We start from the raw sequence: 14,763 nt of genomic DNA, 5'->3' as shown, positions 1-14,763 counted from the left end.
TGATCAAATATTGCAAAGCCATTAATTACCTTAGGACAAATACGGAGGGCCACGTGCAGAAGGTCTGGTGTATTACATAAAGCAATATGCCAGATGTAAACCTTGGTATCTAAGGTTCAGCGGAAACCCAAGAGGGGCATTGATGGCAAGAATGAGAATCCGGAGCTTGCCAAGTGCCTCTCGAAATGGCTCTAGTCAATGTGAGACTAAACAGTGAGCTAGACAGGCCTACAACTTGCTGCAGTTAGGGAGCTGCATGTCAAATAACAGCTCTCTGTTGTGTTTTCAGCACAATCTCACATACAGATAAAGACAAACATAGCTCCACTCCAACGTCTCCTTGGCCTAACAGTTAATAAGAGGTTCGAACTTTCCAGACAACTGAAACAATCCTTTGGGATGTAAGACCCTATGAAGATGCGTGGAAAGGTGTGGGATGGGTGGGTGCCAGGGTAACAGCTCAGGGCAAACGGATGAGCTGCCGCCAGGGTTGTCAAAGACATTTGGCTGCAGGGAAGATCAAAGCCTCCATGACCGGTTATGGAGGACAAAGGGGGATCTCCTTGGGAGAGACCTTGTGCCTGTTGTCAGTGTGCCTGGTTCTTCCCTGTGGGCTTTGAGATCCAAAGGAGGGCTTCTCCGTGGAGAGATGGGGTTGGCTCTGATGGAGAGCGCAAGGGATGCTGGTACAGCACATGGTGTCTGGACAAGGTAGTTGGAAGAACCCTGAAGCCATATATGCTCAGTTTCTTTCTTGGATCTCAAATGTCTACCTGCTACTGTTGATGTGAGACCTTCTGATACCATGGTCTTCAAGCAGCTTGGTGAGCTACTCATGGCACAGATAGAATCCTGGCTGCTCCCACTGTTGCAAGGCTCTCTCCCCATGCATCATAGGACTTCATAACCTTTGCTACCACAGAGGTGTTTGGGCCAACTAAATAGCCTTTTGGTAATCCATTGAAAAAAACAAAACAAAACCAAAATAAAACAAACAAACAAACAAAAAAACCCTCCAAACTAAAACCTTCAGGAAATGAAACATTGGAGGTTTTCTAATAGAAGAAGAAGAAAACACAAGCAGTGATAGGTAAGGCTCCCAGAACATGGAGCGTCATGGTGCTCACGGCAAAGGGCCATGTACCATCTGAGGGGGCCATGTACCATCTGAAGGGGGCCATGTGCCATCTGAAGGGGGCCATGTGCCATCTGAAGGGGGCCATGTACCATCTGAGGGGGGCCATGTACCATCTGAGGGGGGCCATGTACCATCTGAGGGGGGCCGTGTGCCATCTGAGGGGGGGCGTGTACCATCTGAGGGGGCCATGTGCCATCTAAGGATTCCGGTGAAGTTTCATCTACAGTGGCTATCTCTATTCAAAGGAAACATTCTTCTTTACTCTGAGGAAATCCGGTTGGTATTTCCTCAGTGGTCCCAGGGCTAAACTGTAGGTTCATTACATGGATATATCTCCCCATAGCCATGCCTCATTTCAACAAAATGCTGAAAACCAGCTGCTTTCTCCCAGGGCTCTTGCTCCTTATTTTCCAGAAGATATCTGTGATTTGGGGGAGCATTTCCCTAGACTACAAAACTGCTTTAGTAGTTACTAACTAAACAGTGTTAGTAACTAAATGAGCATATTGCCCAGAGATGAGAAACTACTGGTTTGTTTTTTGATCCATCAGGTTTCAATGTCCATACCTTTCATTCCATTTCTTGTGTCCATGCGTGTGTTGTGTGTCTATTCAGTATGTAAGTTCAAGTGTGCATGCCATAGCCTATGTGTGGAGGTCAGAGGCAAGCCCCACTCCTACCTTGTTTGAGGCAGGGTCTCTTGTCTCATTGTATGTCAGAGCAGCTGGACCATAGACTGCTAAGACTTTTCCTGTGCCGCCTTATTGGGACACTAGAGCTGTGGGCTTGTGCTACCACATCTGACTTCCCGTCTTCCTCCTTGCGTGACACATGTGTCCGTGTCTTACATTCCCCCGGGTCTTAACACTCCTTGTTTGTCTCAGGCAATAATCAGCTTTGCCTGTCAACATGGGAATACCGACGAAGTGGGCGGTCAAATAGATTTTGAAAAAGTAAATCTGATACGAGCAGATCAATTTTTTTGTCATTAACACTAAGACAGTGGACATCATTGTTGCTACTAATAATTGTATCAGCTGTCCCAAGTGGAACAAAATGAACGTATAGCTAGCTACCCAGACATTTTTCTAATATCTTATTATTTTTACAGTGGATTTTGCAACTGAGTCTAAGGAGAGAGTAAATAAATGCCCTAGATAATGGGTGTGAGGCTGCTGTGTATTTGGTCCTAGGCAAAACTGACATTCTAATCTAGTAGCCCATTTAACCCTCATACCAACACTATAAAGAGGTCCCATCTTACAAATGAAGAGACTGAGGCCTGGGTAAAGAGCTTGATCAAGTCTTGCAGAGTGATCTAATGCTCGACCCTGGATTCTTATCAAATGAGGCCACACCTTGGCCCTTGAACCCCTCATTCTCCTGTTGATAGTACTCCATCCAGGCGGAGACACACTTAACAAATATTAGCAGGCCATAAAATTGGAAGTTACTTTCTAATTTCATACAGATACCTTTCCTTAGTCCCACAGGCAGTCTTCTGGGGAATATTTTTTAAAGTGGTCGCAAGCATTTGTGGGTCAAGATAAAAGCCCAGTTCTTTCTTTCTTTTCTTTCTTTCTTTCTTTCTTTCTTTCTTTCTTTCTTTCTTTCTTTCTTTCTTTCTTTCTTTCTTTCTGTCTTTCTGTCTTTCTGTCTTTCTTTCTTTCTGTCTTTCTTTCTGTCTTTCTGTCTTTCTGTCTTTCTGTCTTTCTGTCTTTCTGTCTTTCTGTCTTTCTTTCTTCAAACCATATCTATGGCCCATTAGCTCCATGTACTAATGAGGGCAAGGTCATAAGGTCAAGTCCAGATGTATCAATTTCAAAGAGAATAGTTTTTCCACAGGCTGTCACCATACTCATCTCCAACTTGACCAGCACTCACACAAATGCAAGCCTGGCATCCCCTGATGGGTGCCGCACAAAGAAATGCACATGGGTGGAGCTCAAAATCCATGCGGGCCCAAAGCAGAGCTAGTGGCGACCGTGCATCTCTTTTTGAATACTCTCCTCGTCTGTCATTAGACAGGCGTACCTGATAGGCTGCTGAAAGACTTTGGGTGGACTCTTCCTTGCTAATGAACAGACATTTTCCCTGCTTCTGAAAGCTGAGGCAATGTAAAAGAGCAAAGACGACAGTCACCAGACCGTCCTTGATACCAGAGAGAAATGATAATCTCGGGTTCAGGACCTGGGAGTTTGTGGCCGTGTATGAGTTTCTGTTCTGTCCTTGGAGAACTCAAGGCCACATTAAAATACAGAAGAGCAGCTGGCTGTTAGTTCTCACAGTGAGTGGATTGCCTACCTTTGGGGACCAACCGAAATGATGCCAAGAAGACAAAAGAAGCTAAATGTTCCTGGGTCACTAGTTACATCCAGAATTCTCCTTCCTTCAATAGCGTGGGGGCTTGTTGCTTACAAGCTAGTCCTTGGCTGTGGAGATTAAACGTCATTTACTTCAACAAAATTTCCTTATTTTATTGACAAGGACATTTCAATCCAGGACGTTTAAGTGCCTGCCAAAGTCACACGAATAATGATTGACAGGTCTGGGGGTAGTTTTCTGAGCTCTGGATCAAAGGAAAGAGGCCCGAGTTCATAAGGATAACCTAAACCTAGGAAGGCTTGTGCAATCGATAACAATGAAAGCTAATTGCAAAGTTTCACTTAAACTCTTTAAGAGCAGAATGCTCTGACACATGCAGGGTGCCGTCCGTTGGCTCAGATCTGTTCTTAATAAGCATGCACATCGTAGGGATGTTTTACAAAAGCCATAAATCTGGGCAGCCGGGAGGGTTTCCAACTTTCTTCTCTAACTGACTCACGTCTCCTTTGCCCAGACCGCCCGAGGTAAAGAATATACAGTTTATTTAAGGGACTGTTTATAGACTCTTAAACTAAAAAGGACCCCAGAACCTCTCTTTTTCCTGGTTGCTCTTAATTGAAACCATTCAAGATGGTTGGTTGCCGGTCAACTTTTTTTTTGTTTTGTTTTTTTAAATACCTCAAAGGGGAAAAATTCCAGGAGTTCCCGAACAGCATTGTTAAAATGGTTTAATCTCCATAGCTGTCAAAAATTATGCCTCTGACAAACCTAACTTCTCCCATTTCATTTTACCCTTCGGTGTGCTTCAGACAAAACAAAGTTAGAGAGGGGCCACCTGTGTGTGGGTTCCAGCACTTGGCTGGGGCAACGCAGACCTCTTTCCTAGTGAGCTTTCCCCTCTACGATGACCCTGCTCTCCTCACAGGACCACAAGAGCATCAACCTGATTGACACGCTCTTTCTCTGGCACCTGGGGAAGAATCTGGAATGAGCGCTCTTCATTGGGCCCTTCATTTTGTAAAGCATCGTGGGCAGCTGCATCAGGTTTGAATCAGGTGTTCTACTTATGCTGCGGAGATATTCACACCCCGCCGTACAGGAAGCTGTGTCTGCTGCCCTCTCACAGAACTTGGGCTCAAAGGGCAATGCGCACTCATTCGCAAAACTGCGTCCATCTACACAAAGTAAGAATTACCAGAAAAGACTGCCCTCCAAAAAACAAACTTACTTACGACAATTGTAATAGGGTTCAAAACCCCTCCTTGTTAAACATTTTGTATTAGCCAATATATAGAGACGGAGGCAAGTTTCTTTCAGATGTTTTGATATCAACCCAACATCAGACACTATCTTCCATTATCAGTAGAAATACATACTTCTAAAGTTGAGTTGAAACAGCTTCAATAAAATGGTATGGGCGCAATAAAACTTTGAAACTAGAAGGAAAACCCAGTAAGTGTCAAGTGGAGGGACAGAAATGAGGAGACTGCTTTCCTTTAAAAGGTGCCTTGAGGGCTGGAGATGCTTGGGGCTGACTTTGCCACACGCAGTAAATCTCAGGGGATGAAAAGGAAACTCAGTAAAATTTGTTGACAACAGTTAATGCCTGTAAGAATAATTGGCTCAAGAACAAAACGGGCCATCAGTGTAGCTTAGGGATGGCTAAAGTACAGCTTCTAAGTTCTTGTTGGTATACACACATCGCATCCAGTGGGAAAAAAGCAAAAGAGTTTCATCAAATAACTGGGAAGGCATGAAGGGAGCAGTATGTCCTAAAATGCTTGGCTGTCGTAATTCTTGGTGGTTCTTACTATGAGAGTCCCACAGAAGCAGTTCTATTGAGTGTACCTGGATTCCACCTTGCCATTAACAAATTGATAAATGCCAGCAACTGTTGTATCAGTCAGGTATTGAACTTGACACCAGTCTTCAACAATGAATAGCTACAGCTATTTATTTATTATTTAGAGGGCAGAGCCTCATGGAGACATGTCATAAGTGAGATGGAATATTCAGGAAAAGCATTAAGAATGTAAACTCTTCTCCCAAGGTTCTTTTCTCCTACAGCCTATGGCATAGCTACTTTCTTCTAGTCTAGACTCTGGCTTTGAAGGCAAGGTCGGTCTCTCACTCATCATCAAGTTGTGCCTTGTGCACAGCACAGTCCCCCCTCCCCCAGTGTTCTGACGTAAGCTAAAACAGCTGGAAAGGACCAGCTTTTCTCAGGTAGAGAGGACTGTGGTGTTGGACAGAAACCTATCAGGAATACCTTTGTGCTTAAAGAACAAAGCAGGCAGAGGATTTAGCTTAAATCCTGGAAGCCTATAAAACAGAATGTGACTTAGAAAAAAATAAATACTTTAATTGACAATAGCATGTTTCACAAAGCTGTTTCTCTACCCAGAATTCTTTGATGATGTTGTCAGTTGTCTTTTTGTATTTTATTTTGCCCAAACAATGGTAAATTCACATGATCACACTCCTCCTTGAAATATCAAGTGGCTCTATGGATTCTTTTCATTTTAAATTATTAAAGTCTAGCTTGAACACACCGACTGCACCCATCACCTGAGTAGAAAAGCCCAGTAGTCGTGGACAACGCTTGGAAACTCTGGAGGATGTCATGATGACTTTTACACTGCAACCTGGCACTAGGCAGAGGGCACTTATAGGTGTGGAAATTATCAGTGAGCTGGGTGAAAGGAACTTGTACAAGTGGGCTGCCCAGGCAAGACGAAGTCCTTGGGAGTCAGAGGTGAGAACCCTTCACACTTTTCAATCGCAACAAACTATAGCATGACCGCAGCTCACAGTTCCGTCACACCGATCGCTCACGTTCACCTCCTACAGAATGATTTTAAAGGCAAAACAGTTCCCCCACCCGATGAACTTATTCACTTACTCTGCAACCAAGAACTAGATGAAACCATTTTATCGCTGGAATTTTAAGTGGATTTATTCAAATACAGGACTGTCCGGAAGCAAAAGTGACCATTTCCCATGCAAACAGCTAAAAGCACGTTTGACTCTTTGATGATATTCTGCTACCTGTCTTTGTCAGTTTATTTCCCAAAACCACGGTCAATACACATTGCCCAGTCTCCTTAGTACTTCCCTTGCCCACCTCCAACTATAGGCATAAACTTTTTTCTCATTCTCTCTCTCTCTCTCTCTCTCTCTCTCTCTCTCTCATACACACACACACACACACACACACACACACACCATATCACATCACACAAGCCGCCGCCATTACCACCTGCTCAAGAGAGAACTGACTTTTGGAGGGAACATGAGAGACTTTTGGAATGTGAATCTTCACCGGAGCCATGTGAAGCTTGGTGGGTCACCGAGGTGATCCGTCTGCACATGTGTGATGGGAACCCTGGAGAAGGAGCCATGCCCAGTTTCTGGGAACCCTTTAAACTTCCAAAGACATGTATAGAGTTCACATCTGTCTTTCTGTGTCCTGCTGCCTTATAATATACTGTGAAGTGGATGTGTGTGAGGTGGATTGTTTTCAAGTGATCACCGGCCTTGGTGGCCATTGGTGACTTGGTGTGTGTTAGTTACAGACATGGACTCCTGGGCCTCTTTCCCACTGACTGTTGGTTGCTTATTGTCTGAGACTTACGTATGGTATACGCCATTGGGTTTTTCAAAGAGTCCTCTCCAGGTGGATATGACACCCAGGGAAGAACTATATTACAGGGAGGCAGTGATTAAAATCTCAAGGTTAGTTTGTATATCAGTATGCTACCCCAGTGTGCAGTTAAAGAAGCGTATGTATTTGCAACCATGTCTTGGCGGAGATCACCTTTTGTCTGCTCATGGTGACTTTGTATCCCATGGCGATATCTAGTTTGTTCTCAGTTTAATTCATTTCTCAAGTTCGCATGAATTTGGGGTAGGGGAGCCTTATCGTTTCCCTCTGAGTCACTGAACACTCAAAGAAGTCCTGTATGTCTCCCATATGTTTATATAGCCCAAAGGTCTAAGAGTGAAATCCCCACTACTCCAGGGTTGCTCTGTCCTAGTCTTTGTTAGAAGGGATAGGCGAGTGGGGGTACACCATGAAACTTGGAGAAGGGCTCACAAGGAAGGGGAAGTAGTTAAAGACAAACTCTTACAGAAGAAAATTCCACCCTAAATCCCCCAAACCTGCCATCGTCCTGCTGAAATGCTACGCGTCCTTTAAGGGGAGGGACCTCAGGGGCTGAGGATGGCCGCCAGCCAGGGCAGTCATCCGGTTATTCCCCCAGTCCCTGCAGTTGAGAACCCACAAAACCATACACTTGAGAACTACAGCAGCCCAGAGAAGAAGGGTGATGGGAGTGGGCGTGGGAGGGCTACTCACTGAAGTAAAAGCCCCTTGGTCCACACACGAACTGAAGAGCGTCCACCAGCTCGGCCCCGCAGAGGGTCTCCGGTCCAGCTGTGGCAGAGCTGGTGAAGGTGAGCAAGCAGAGGGCCAGGTAGAAGAGATGGGAGGACGACAGGGCGTGCATCTTTATCTGCAGAGAGGAAGAGCAGAGGGTCAGGAATCCTGGTGGGTCTGGAATGGGTGGGACATGAACACCCTGACTTTATCTTTATCTGCGGAGAGGAGGAACAGAGGGTCAGGAATCTTGGTGGGTCTGGAACGGGTGGGACATGAACACCCTGACTCGCAGGCTCCCCTGGCCATCACTCATCAAGACTATCTGGCCTAGAAGAGCAATGGGGCGTGAAGAGGCATGGAGACCCCTGCAGGTGCTGGCCTGAGCCAGTCTTGACATCAGACACCCCATGTTTAGTCACTGATTTTTCAGAATGCCTCCTGCGGTTTTTATGAGTTCCTATTACAAATAAATGGGGTAAAAGACTATAAACATTTGCTGCATGACAAAAGATGGCAGTTATTTTAGTGAGGGAATTCCTGTGCAATTCTGAGAGCCCAATAAAGCATCTTGATTATCAATAGTTAAATACACTCAGCTTTGCGGTCACACTGTTTTAAGTATTCTAAAACACGGCTACTTGCAGATGGTACATATACTCATATCTGTTATTGACCAAAAATATTAAATTAACCAGGGTATCGTTTTCTGTCCTTAAATTAAGAAGATTTTTTTTTTATACAGGCTGGAAAGGAATTGTGAAAATACATCATTACAGCTTTTCAGAGACAGAGAGGGGCTGGGGGGGGGGGGAAGCGTGAGGGTGGGGGAAGAGGTGACTTACCTGAGAATGTTAGCGGACAACACAGCCATAAGTGGAAACCAAACAACCAATCCAGAAACAGGGGGGAACATGAGGATTTAGGAATGACATCATCTCTTTCACAGCACAGAGACAGAAAGGTCTGACGCCTTTCCTTAAACACCTCGAAGGTCATATAGTCTGTAGCTCTATACCAAAATGCAGGGAGACAAGAGAAAGTCACGATGTCCTTATTTATTAACTAAAGGTTTAGGTGAGGAAAGTGTGGTCAGGAGAAAGACTCCAGAATGAGGGAAAACCCTCTGATTGTTGCTGCTACTGTCAGGTTTTAGTTCAGTGGAGAAGGGACTGTGTGTAGAGTTAGGGTCTAATGGCAGCAGTCTTGGGTGGGACCCCAGCATGCCACGCCTCTCCTGATTATCCTCTGCCCCTTTGGGAAACATTCCTAAGTCTTGAGTTTAGGCTTCAGGGCTGCTCCGGAACAAGGGGCCAACGATCTGCCATCAGACAAGGCAGACAGCCGATTCTGCCTTGGCCAGCTCCTCGACAGAAAGTCTGGGGCGGGGGGGAGGGTTAGAAGCAAATGTCCGTGTTTTATGGCTGCCTTGGGAAGAGGGTTTCTAGTCTCTGTGCCCGCCTTGGGGGGAGAGTGAAAGGCAGGAAAGGGGAGAAGATCAGGGAGTTCAGCCATCATTTTTCTGAGCTTTAACAGGAAATGGAAGTAGTGCTTACATTCTAAAGCCCTTCTCTTCCAGTTTACTACCAGAGGGGCCCACGCACAGTGCAGGGCATTGGGCTTAAACACCTGCCAGAGCCTTTGGTTGAGCAACGGGAATTCTGACTTAATCTCTGGGAGGCATTCATGTGTCGTGCTATCCATTTTATAACAAAATCTATCAAGGGACCTCCGGTTGGCACAAGTTAGTCAGTGGTCGAGCGCCAAACAGCAACCCTGCCAAAGTCAGGGCTCCTGTGACTCAGGTCTCTCTTCCTTCTAAGAAGCAGACGAATAGGAAGACAGACAAATACTTTTCCCCATTGCCACTTGTGGAGCCGGCATGAGCGTTCTTCCAGGGAGGCTCCCAAGGTGAGCAGCTCTGCCTCCTTCCGACACACACACTTGGGTAGCGTGGAAAGAGTCACCGACGTGGGATTAGGTGACCTGCTCGGTGAAAGGGGTTACGGAGCTGCCCCGGAAGCTAGATTTTTTTAAAAGATGCTTTTTTTTTTTTTTGAACCTCACAGTTGGGGAAAGTTCAAGCAATCCCATCAGGTGTGGAGACTGAGACCCAGGTATTTCGTTCATGGGCACTTTCTCTGTCCTATGTGAACTTTCAACTTGATGGCTCTGCATCCCTGGCAAATGTTGCTCAATTATTTTAGACAAATTTCCAATTCTGTGGCTAGGTCTTCTTCAGCCTAGCATTTGGAGGGGGCAGGGAGCCAAGTCCCTGATTCTCGATAGCACAAGGTAAATATTCAATAAGTGCTTGGAAAGCAGCTAAGGACGACAGGAGGATTCTGTAGTGACAGATCCTCACGAGAGAGGACATGCAATTATAGAGGAGGGATGACCTCAGTCAAGCCCTCCTTAGGACTTCGGCATGGAAGCCCTCCAACTCTATACAACCAAAGACACAGGTTTCCTAGAAATGAGCTAACAACTACTCATTTCCCTTGGTCATGAAAAGAATGACGGGGAGTTCCCCTTTAGTATTCCTCATGGAAACCTGAACAGATCCAACCCAACAGGGCTTCCTGGGTCTGTGAAAGGGGCAGCCCTGTCATCCCCATAATTGGTCTTAGGGAACACGCCCCTCCACTCTGCAGCGGGTCAGCTCTAGAATGAATAACTCTTCAGCAAACCCGGTTCTGAAACACCGCCCCCTAGCCCTGCAGAGTTATTTTGGATAGTGGTGAAGGCCAGACACCTGCAATGGTTAGCTTGAACCAACTCCACAGGAGCTGTTGCTCAGGCTCACAGCCTTGGTGAATTTAGACTGCCACGAGCTGTCATAGACGACATTTTTATAGTTCAAGGGAGAGTACACTTAAGTCCAGCGAGGCATATACATCTCTAGAATCTAAAAACTGAAAATTGCTTTTACCAATTTTCCTTTTCCTTTCTGCATGGGATCTGGGATTATACTAAAAAAAAAACCACTGGTAAGTATCAGTACTTACAATTCTAGGACCTCTGGTACATTTTCCTTTAGCTCAGAGACCAGTCCAGCACACCCCCAGGGAGTCAGAGTTTATCACACCATGTTCCCCCAACAGAAAACAATAACGAATGTGCTTAGGAGCTAAGAGAAGTTCAAAACAAGTCTCCCCATATGTTCTCCATTTCCTCGGCCCCGTATTTCATCTACCGCAGAGAAAACGTCTAGAGAGAAGGCATAGACGCGCTAGGAAGAGGTCAAGGAAGAGCCTGGGAAAGAGAGGGTGAAAAAACCCCAATCCCGAATTCAGAACGCTTTCCTCAAAGATCATCCCCAAATCCACGTTTCCAGAGACCTCTGTGTGTTAACCGAGTGGGAGAGCAATTGATTCCAGTTGTCTGGCCGACCCTGAGAATGCCCGGCAGAAGCGGGAGGGTCGGAGCCATGAGAAGGTACTCACTGGAGGTGCCGTCATTTGGGTATGTCCTAGGTCGTTTTCACAGCAGGTCAGGGTGGGGTATTATGAGGCCAATGTGAATAGAAAACCCAGGACTTAAAAACATGTGCTGTTTTGTGGGTGGGGTTTGTGAAAGCATCTAGTTACATTTGGACACCCAGGCAGGTATGCTACCAGCCTGGGTAAACTGCCTTTTGTCCATTCAAACAACGAGCAAATTGCACAGCTGGGAGTTGAATCACCCCCCCCACTCCTGACTCCCCCCCCCAGTGAAGCCTCTGATTTCCATTGTATGGCTATGTATCTTAGCTACCCAGAATAGTGAGCTATGTTCCAGCTCCTTCCCCACCTTCCCCTGACTCAAGCCCTGGGAAATACCTTAAGCCCCAGAGTACAAAGCCAGCCTGTGCCCAGTGTGCACTGCTCAAGGGTGGTTGACCTCAGCTCATTGAATTACATTTCAAAGACCACCACGCAGCAGCGCCCCTCAACCAACTCCTGCTGCGAGGACAGGAAAAAGTTGAAGCCTTGTGGCTAGCCCCACTTCAGAAATGCCTTGCAGACCCAGCATGGAAAGAAAGTTCATTTGGAGACGATTTTCCAAACTTGCAGGGAATGCTGAGGTAACATGCCACAGCCTCTTTGATAAACCTTTTAAATAGGGAGACGCAAGCCCAGCTGCCAGACCACACAGCGTATACGAATGCTGACTTCATAACTGCAAGGTGGCTGGAGCCCGCGGGCATCTCAAGGATGGCAGAGCTAGGCGCTTGACAAGGTTGTCTCCCTAACTCCCAAGCCACTTACTTGCCTAAGAAAAAGTCCGCAGCGAAGGAACGCTGCGCTCTGTGGCTGGGATCTTTTGTGAATTAAGCCCTCCGGCAACTGCCTCCAAGGAGCCAGTGACAGTGGCTTAAAAGTGCTTGCAAACTGAAAAAAACACAAGTCTGGAAGGATATAATTTTGCTGAGAATGGAAACTTGAATCAGAGCCAGTGATCGGAAAGGAGAAGTCAGTGTGTTGACAGCGGCGGCCGCAGCCAGATTCACCTAAAGACACTTTACTGCACCCCCTGTAAGAGCAGAGGCTTGCAGCCCGAAATCCAAGCCCAAACTCAGTCCACCAAAGTCCCCTTCCAAAGAGAAAAGTTGGACAAGCAGCCGCCAGAACGCTCCCGCTCTCCGGGCACAGCGTGGATCTGTTTAAATTTTCCGAATATGCAGAGACAGCAAGTTGTCTAAGAGCTCCCTTTTTTTCAGGAAAGCAAATTAAACTTCACTTTAACTTTGACTTTCTGGGCATAAGTGCAAAGAATTCCTGATTCTTGGCTCCAAGAGGCATTTTTAAACAGCGTTCCTATCGTCTAAAATGTAACTTTTTAATCTGTGACAAGCCTCGTAAATAAAGTCCTGACAAATTCCACACATACACAGAGACAGACACACACACGGACACGGTCTTAAAAAGCAAACGCCTGCACCTGTGAAAGAAAAGCACAACCCAAGTTCACATCCAGGCTTTCTAGCCCCGAGCCATAGGCAAGATTTAAAGGAACCTCTTAAAACGGCAGCGCGGAAGCCCCGTAGAAGTGGAGGGTTTAGAATAAGTACCTTGCAATAGTTTCTACCCGTACAGATATCCCTGCAATTGCATTCATCTCCCGGAGCTCCTTCCACAGCTCGCGCAGAACTGCACATTCAGCAATTTGTAAATAACTCCCAGTTTCTGAAACAATGCAAATTCTAAAGCGAATAACACTTCTAGGCAAGAGGAAACAGCGCACAGTTTAAAGACAATCCCCCAATGACTCTGAAGAATAAGAGATATTTACCTTCAAGAAATCACAGAAGCAGCACTTAAATAATTGAGCAGGAAGACCGGCGACTTTTCCCATCGCTTCTGAAGTGCAAAGTCTGGAAATGAATTGGTGAGCAGGAATAATGAGGCAAAAAGAAATCCAGAGAGACGAGAGATGTTAGAGCAATGTCACATTTCAATTTTGAGGACTTTATTCCATTGCGCAGGCTCTATCTGCTCCGAATTTAGCAGTGACAGTGAGATTTAGCAAACAGAAGAGGGATTTAGAGAAAATCCTCACATTTATCTACAAAACACAGACGCTGTAGACAGGAAACAGCTGGGGGAGCGTTTGCCTTCTCTCTCTCCCTCTTCTGGCAAAGTTATCGAGTAAGGACTTTTTTGGGCACGGTGACAGAATAACATCATACCTTTGCTTTTCAAAACTGGAGCACAGAAGCGTTTTTTCTCTCCTCTTAAAAGAATGTGTGTTACTGACAGGGCTAGCAGACATTAAATACTGATGCTGCCGTAGAGAATAGGGTCTGTTCTCAGATTAACTTTCCACAGGGCACGAAGGTACACATGCCTGCCAATACACCTTACCGGGATCAGAGGATCTAAGTGGGGTAGCGGAGCAATTTTATATTTTAGGGCAAATAGTGAATTTGAGAAAGAAGAAAAAAAAGGAAGAAAAGATCGTCTCCAGAAAGTCCGATGATGTTAACCCTGAAGTGACCAGGCTGAGCTGGTAGGAAAGCCAGGGCTCCGGTGACCCCTCGCCCTACTTGCCAAGGGAGGGGAATGATCTCATTTCCTAAAACCTATAGACAGGCAGGCAGTAGCGGGCTGGCTCTCATTAGGACACTGGATCACGCTTTGTGCAGAGAAAAAGACTATGCTGAGCTCTGAAACCAACTGACAAATAAAAAGATCTTATTTTTCAACAAAGCCAGCTGCGTGTCACCTCCTCAACCCCAAGGAAACAGTATGTGAGGCACACACACACACACACAACACACAACACACACACTGTTGTCCATGTTTTTTCGGCATGTGTGTGTGTGTGTGTGTGTGGTGGCTGGCTGTGTTTTCTTTCTCCATTTTTTTATGTGTGTGTATTCCAAATAATACCAGCTGGCTAGCAATACCCTCTCCAGAGTTATGATGTCATTCAAATCCCTCCACTGGGTAAAGTGGCTGGCAGCATGGTTCAAGCTGGCTGCTTCACTATTTGTAATGTATATTCACTTGCCTTTGCCATAGAGAATCATGTTCTGATCTTTTGTCGATACGGTTTGTACCTATTTCTCAGTGCTTTAGAGAGGCAATAGATAAGGAAGCAAATTATGAAAGAAAGCTACCAAAGCCCTGATTAGACAGTGTGCTTTCCTTGGATGTCTGTCTAGGTGTAGTTTCCCAGGGGAGATGGAAATGAGCCGAGCCCGACTCCCCTCGCCCTCTCATGATTCTGGGGGGATTTGAAGATGTTGACACATCAGTGGAGGCAGAGGTCAGCTATACACTGCCTCATTCTGCTGCCCAGGGCTGAAAATCTGCTTGGAGAGGTGGATGTCCTTAAATGAAACCAGCTTGGTTTTGCAAGGGGTTTGGGCTTGTTCCAACCCTCGGTGTGGTCAATACTTTATGGCAATGTTTACCTTTCAGACACAGGCACTGGA

The 14,763-nt window shown here is 45.9% G+C and overlaps 1 protein-coding gene across 5 annotated transcripts in view; it reads right to left on the bottom strand.

Moving 5' to 3' along the window:
- Igf1 (insulin like growth factor 1) overlaps window positions 1-13,556 on the bottom strand; it is a 75,453-nt gene extending 61,897 nt beyond the window's left edge. For 2 of the 5 annotated variants that reach the window (XM_057757865.1, XM_057757866.1), the window contains exons 1-2: window positions 11,288-11,339; window positions 7,821-7,977 (exon numbers count right to left, since the gene is read on the bottom strand). In XM_057757865.1, the coding sequence (XP_057613848.1) occupies window positions 7,821-7,977; window positions 11,288-11,302 (172 nt within the window). In that variant the 5' untranslated portion in view covers window positions 11,303-11,339. Of the gene's footprint in view, window positions 1-7,820; window positions 7,978-11,287; window positions 11,340-12,894; window positions 12,947-13,115; window positions 13,467-13,512 lie in introns of those variants that run through there. The other 3 variants (XM_057757862.1, XM_057757864.1, XM_057757867.1) reach the window with 3 other exon arrangements.
- Window positions 13,557-14,763: the final 1,207 nt, after the last annotated feature.

The sequence above is a fragment of the Chionomys nivalis genome, chromosome 25 (assembly GCF_950005125.1).
Source record: "Chionomys nivalis chromosome 25, mChiNiv1.1, whole genome shotgun sequence".
NCBI lineage: Eukaryota > Metazoa > Chordata > Mammalia > Rodentia > Cricetidae > Chionomys > Chionomys nivalis.
This window is presented reverse-complemented; position numbering and strand designations above follow the sequence as displayed.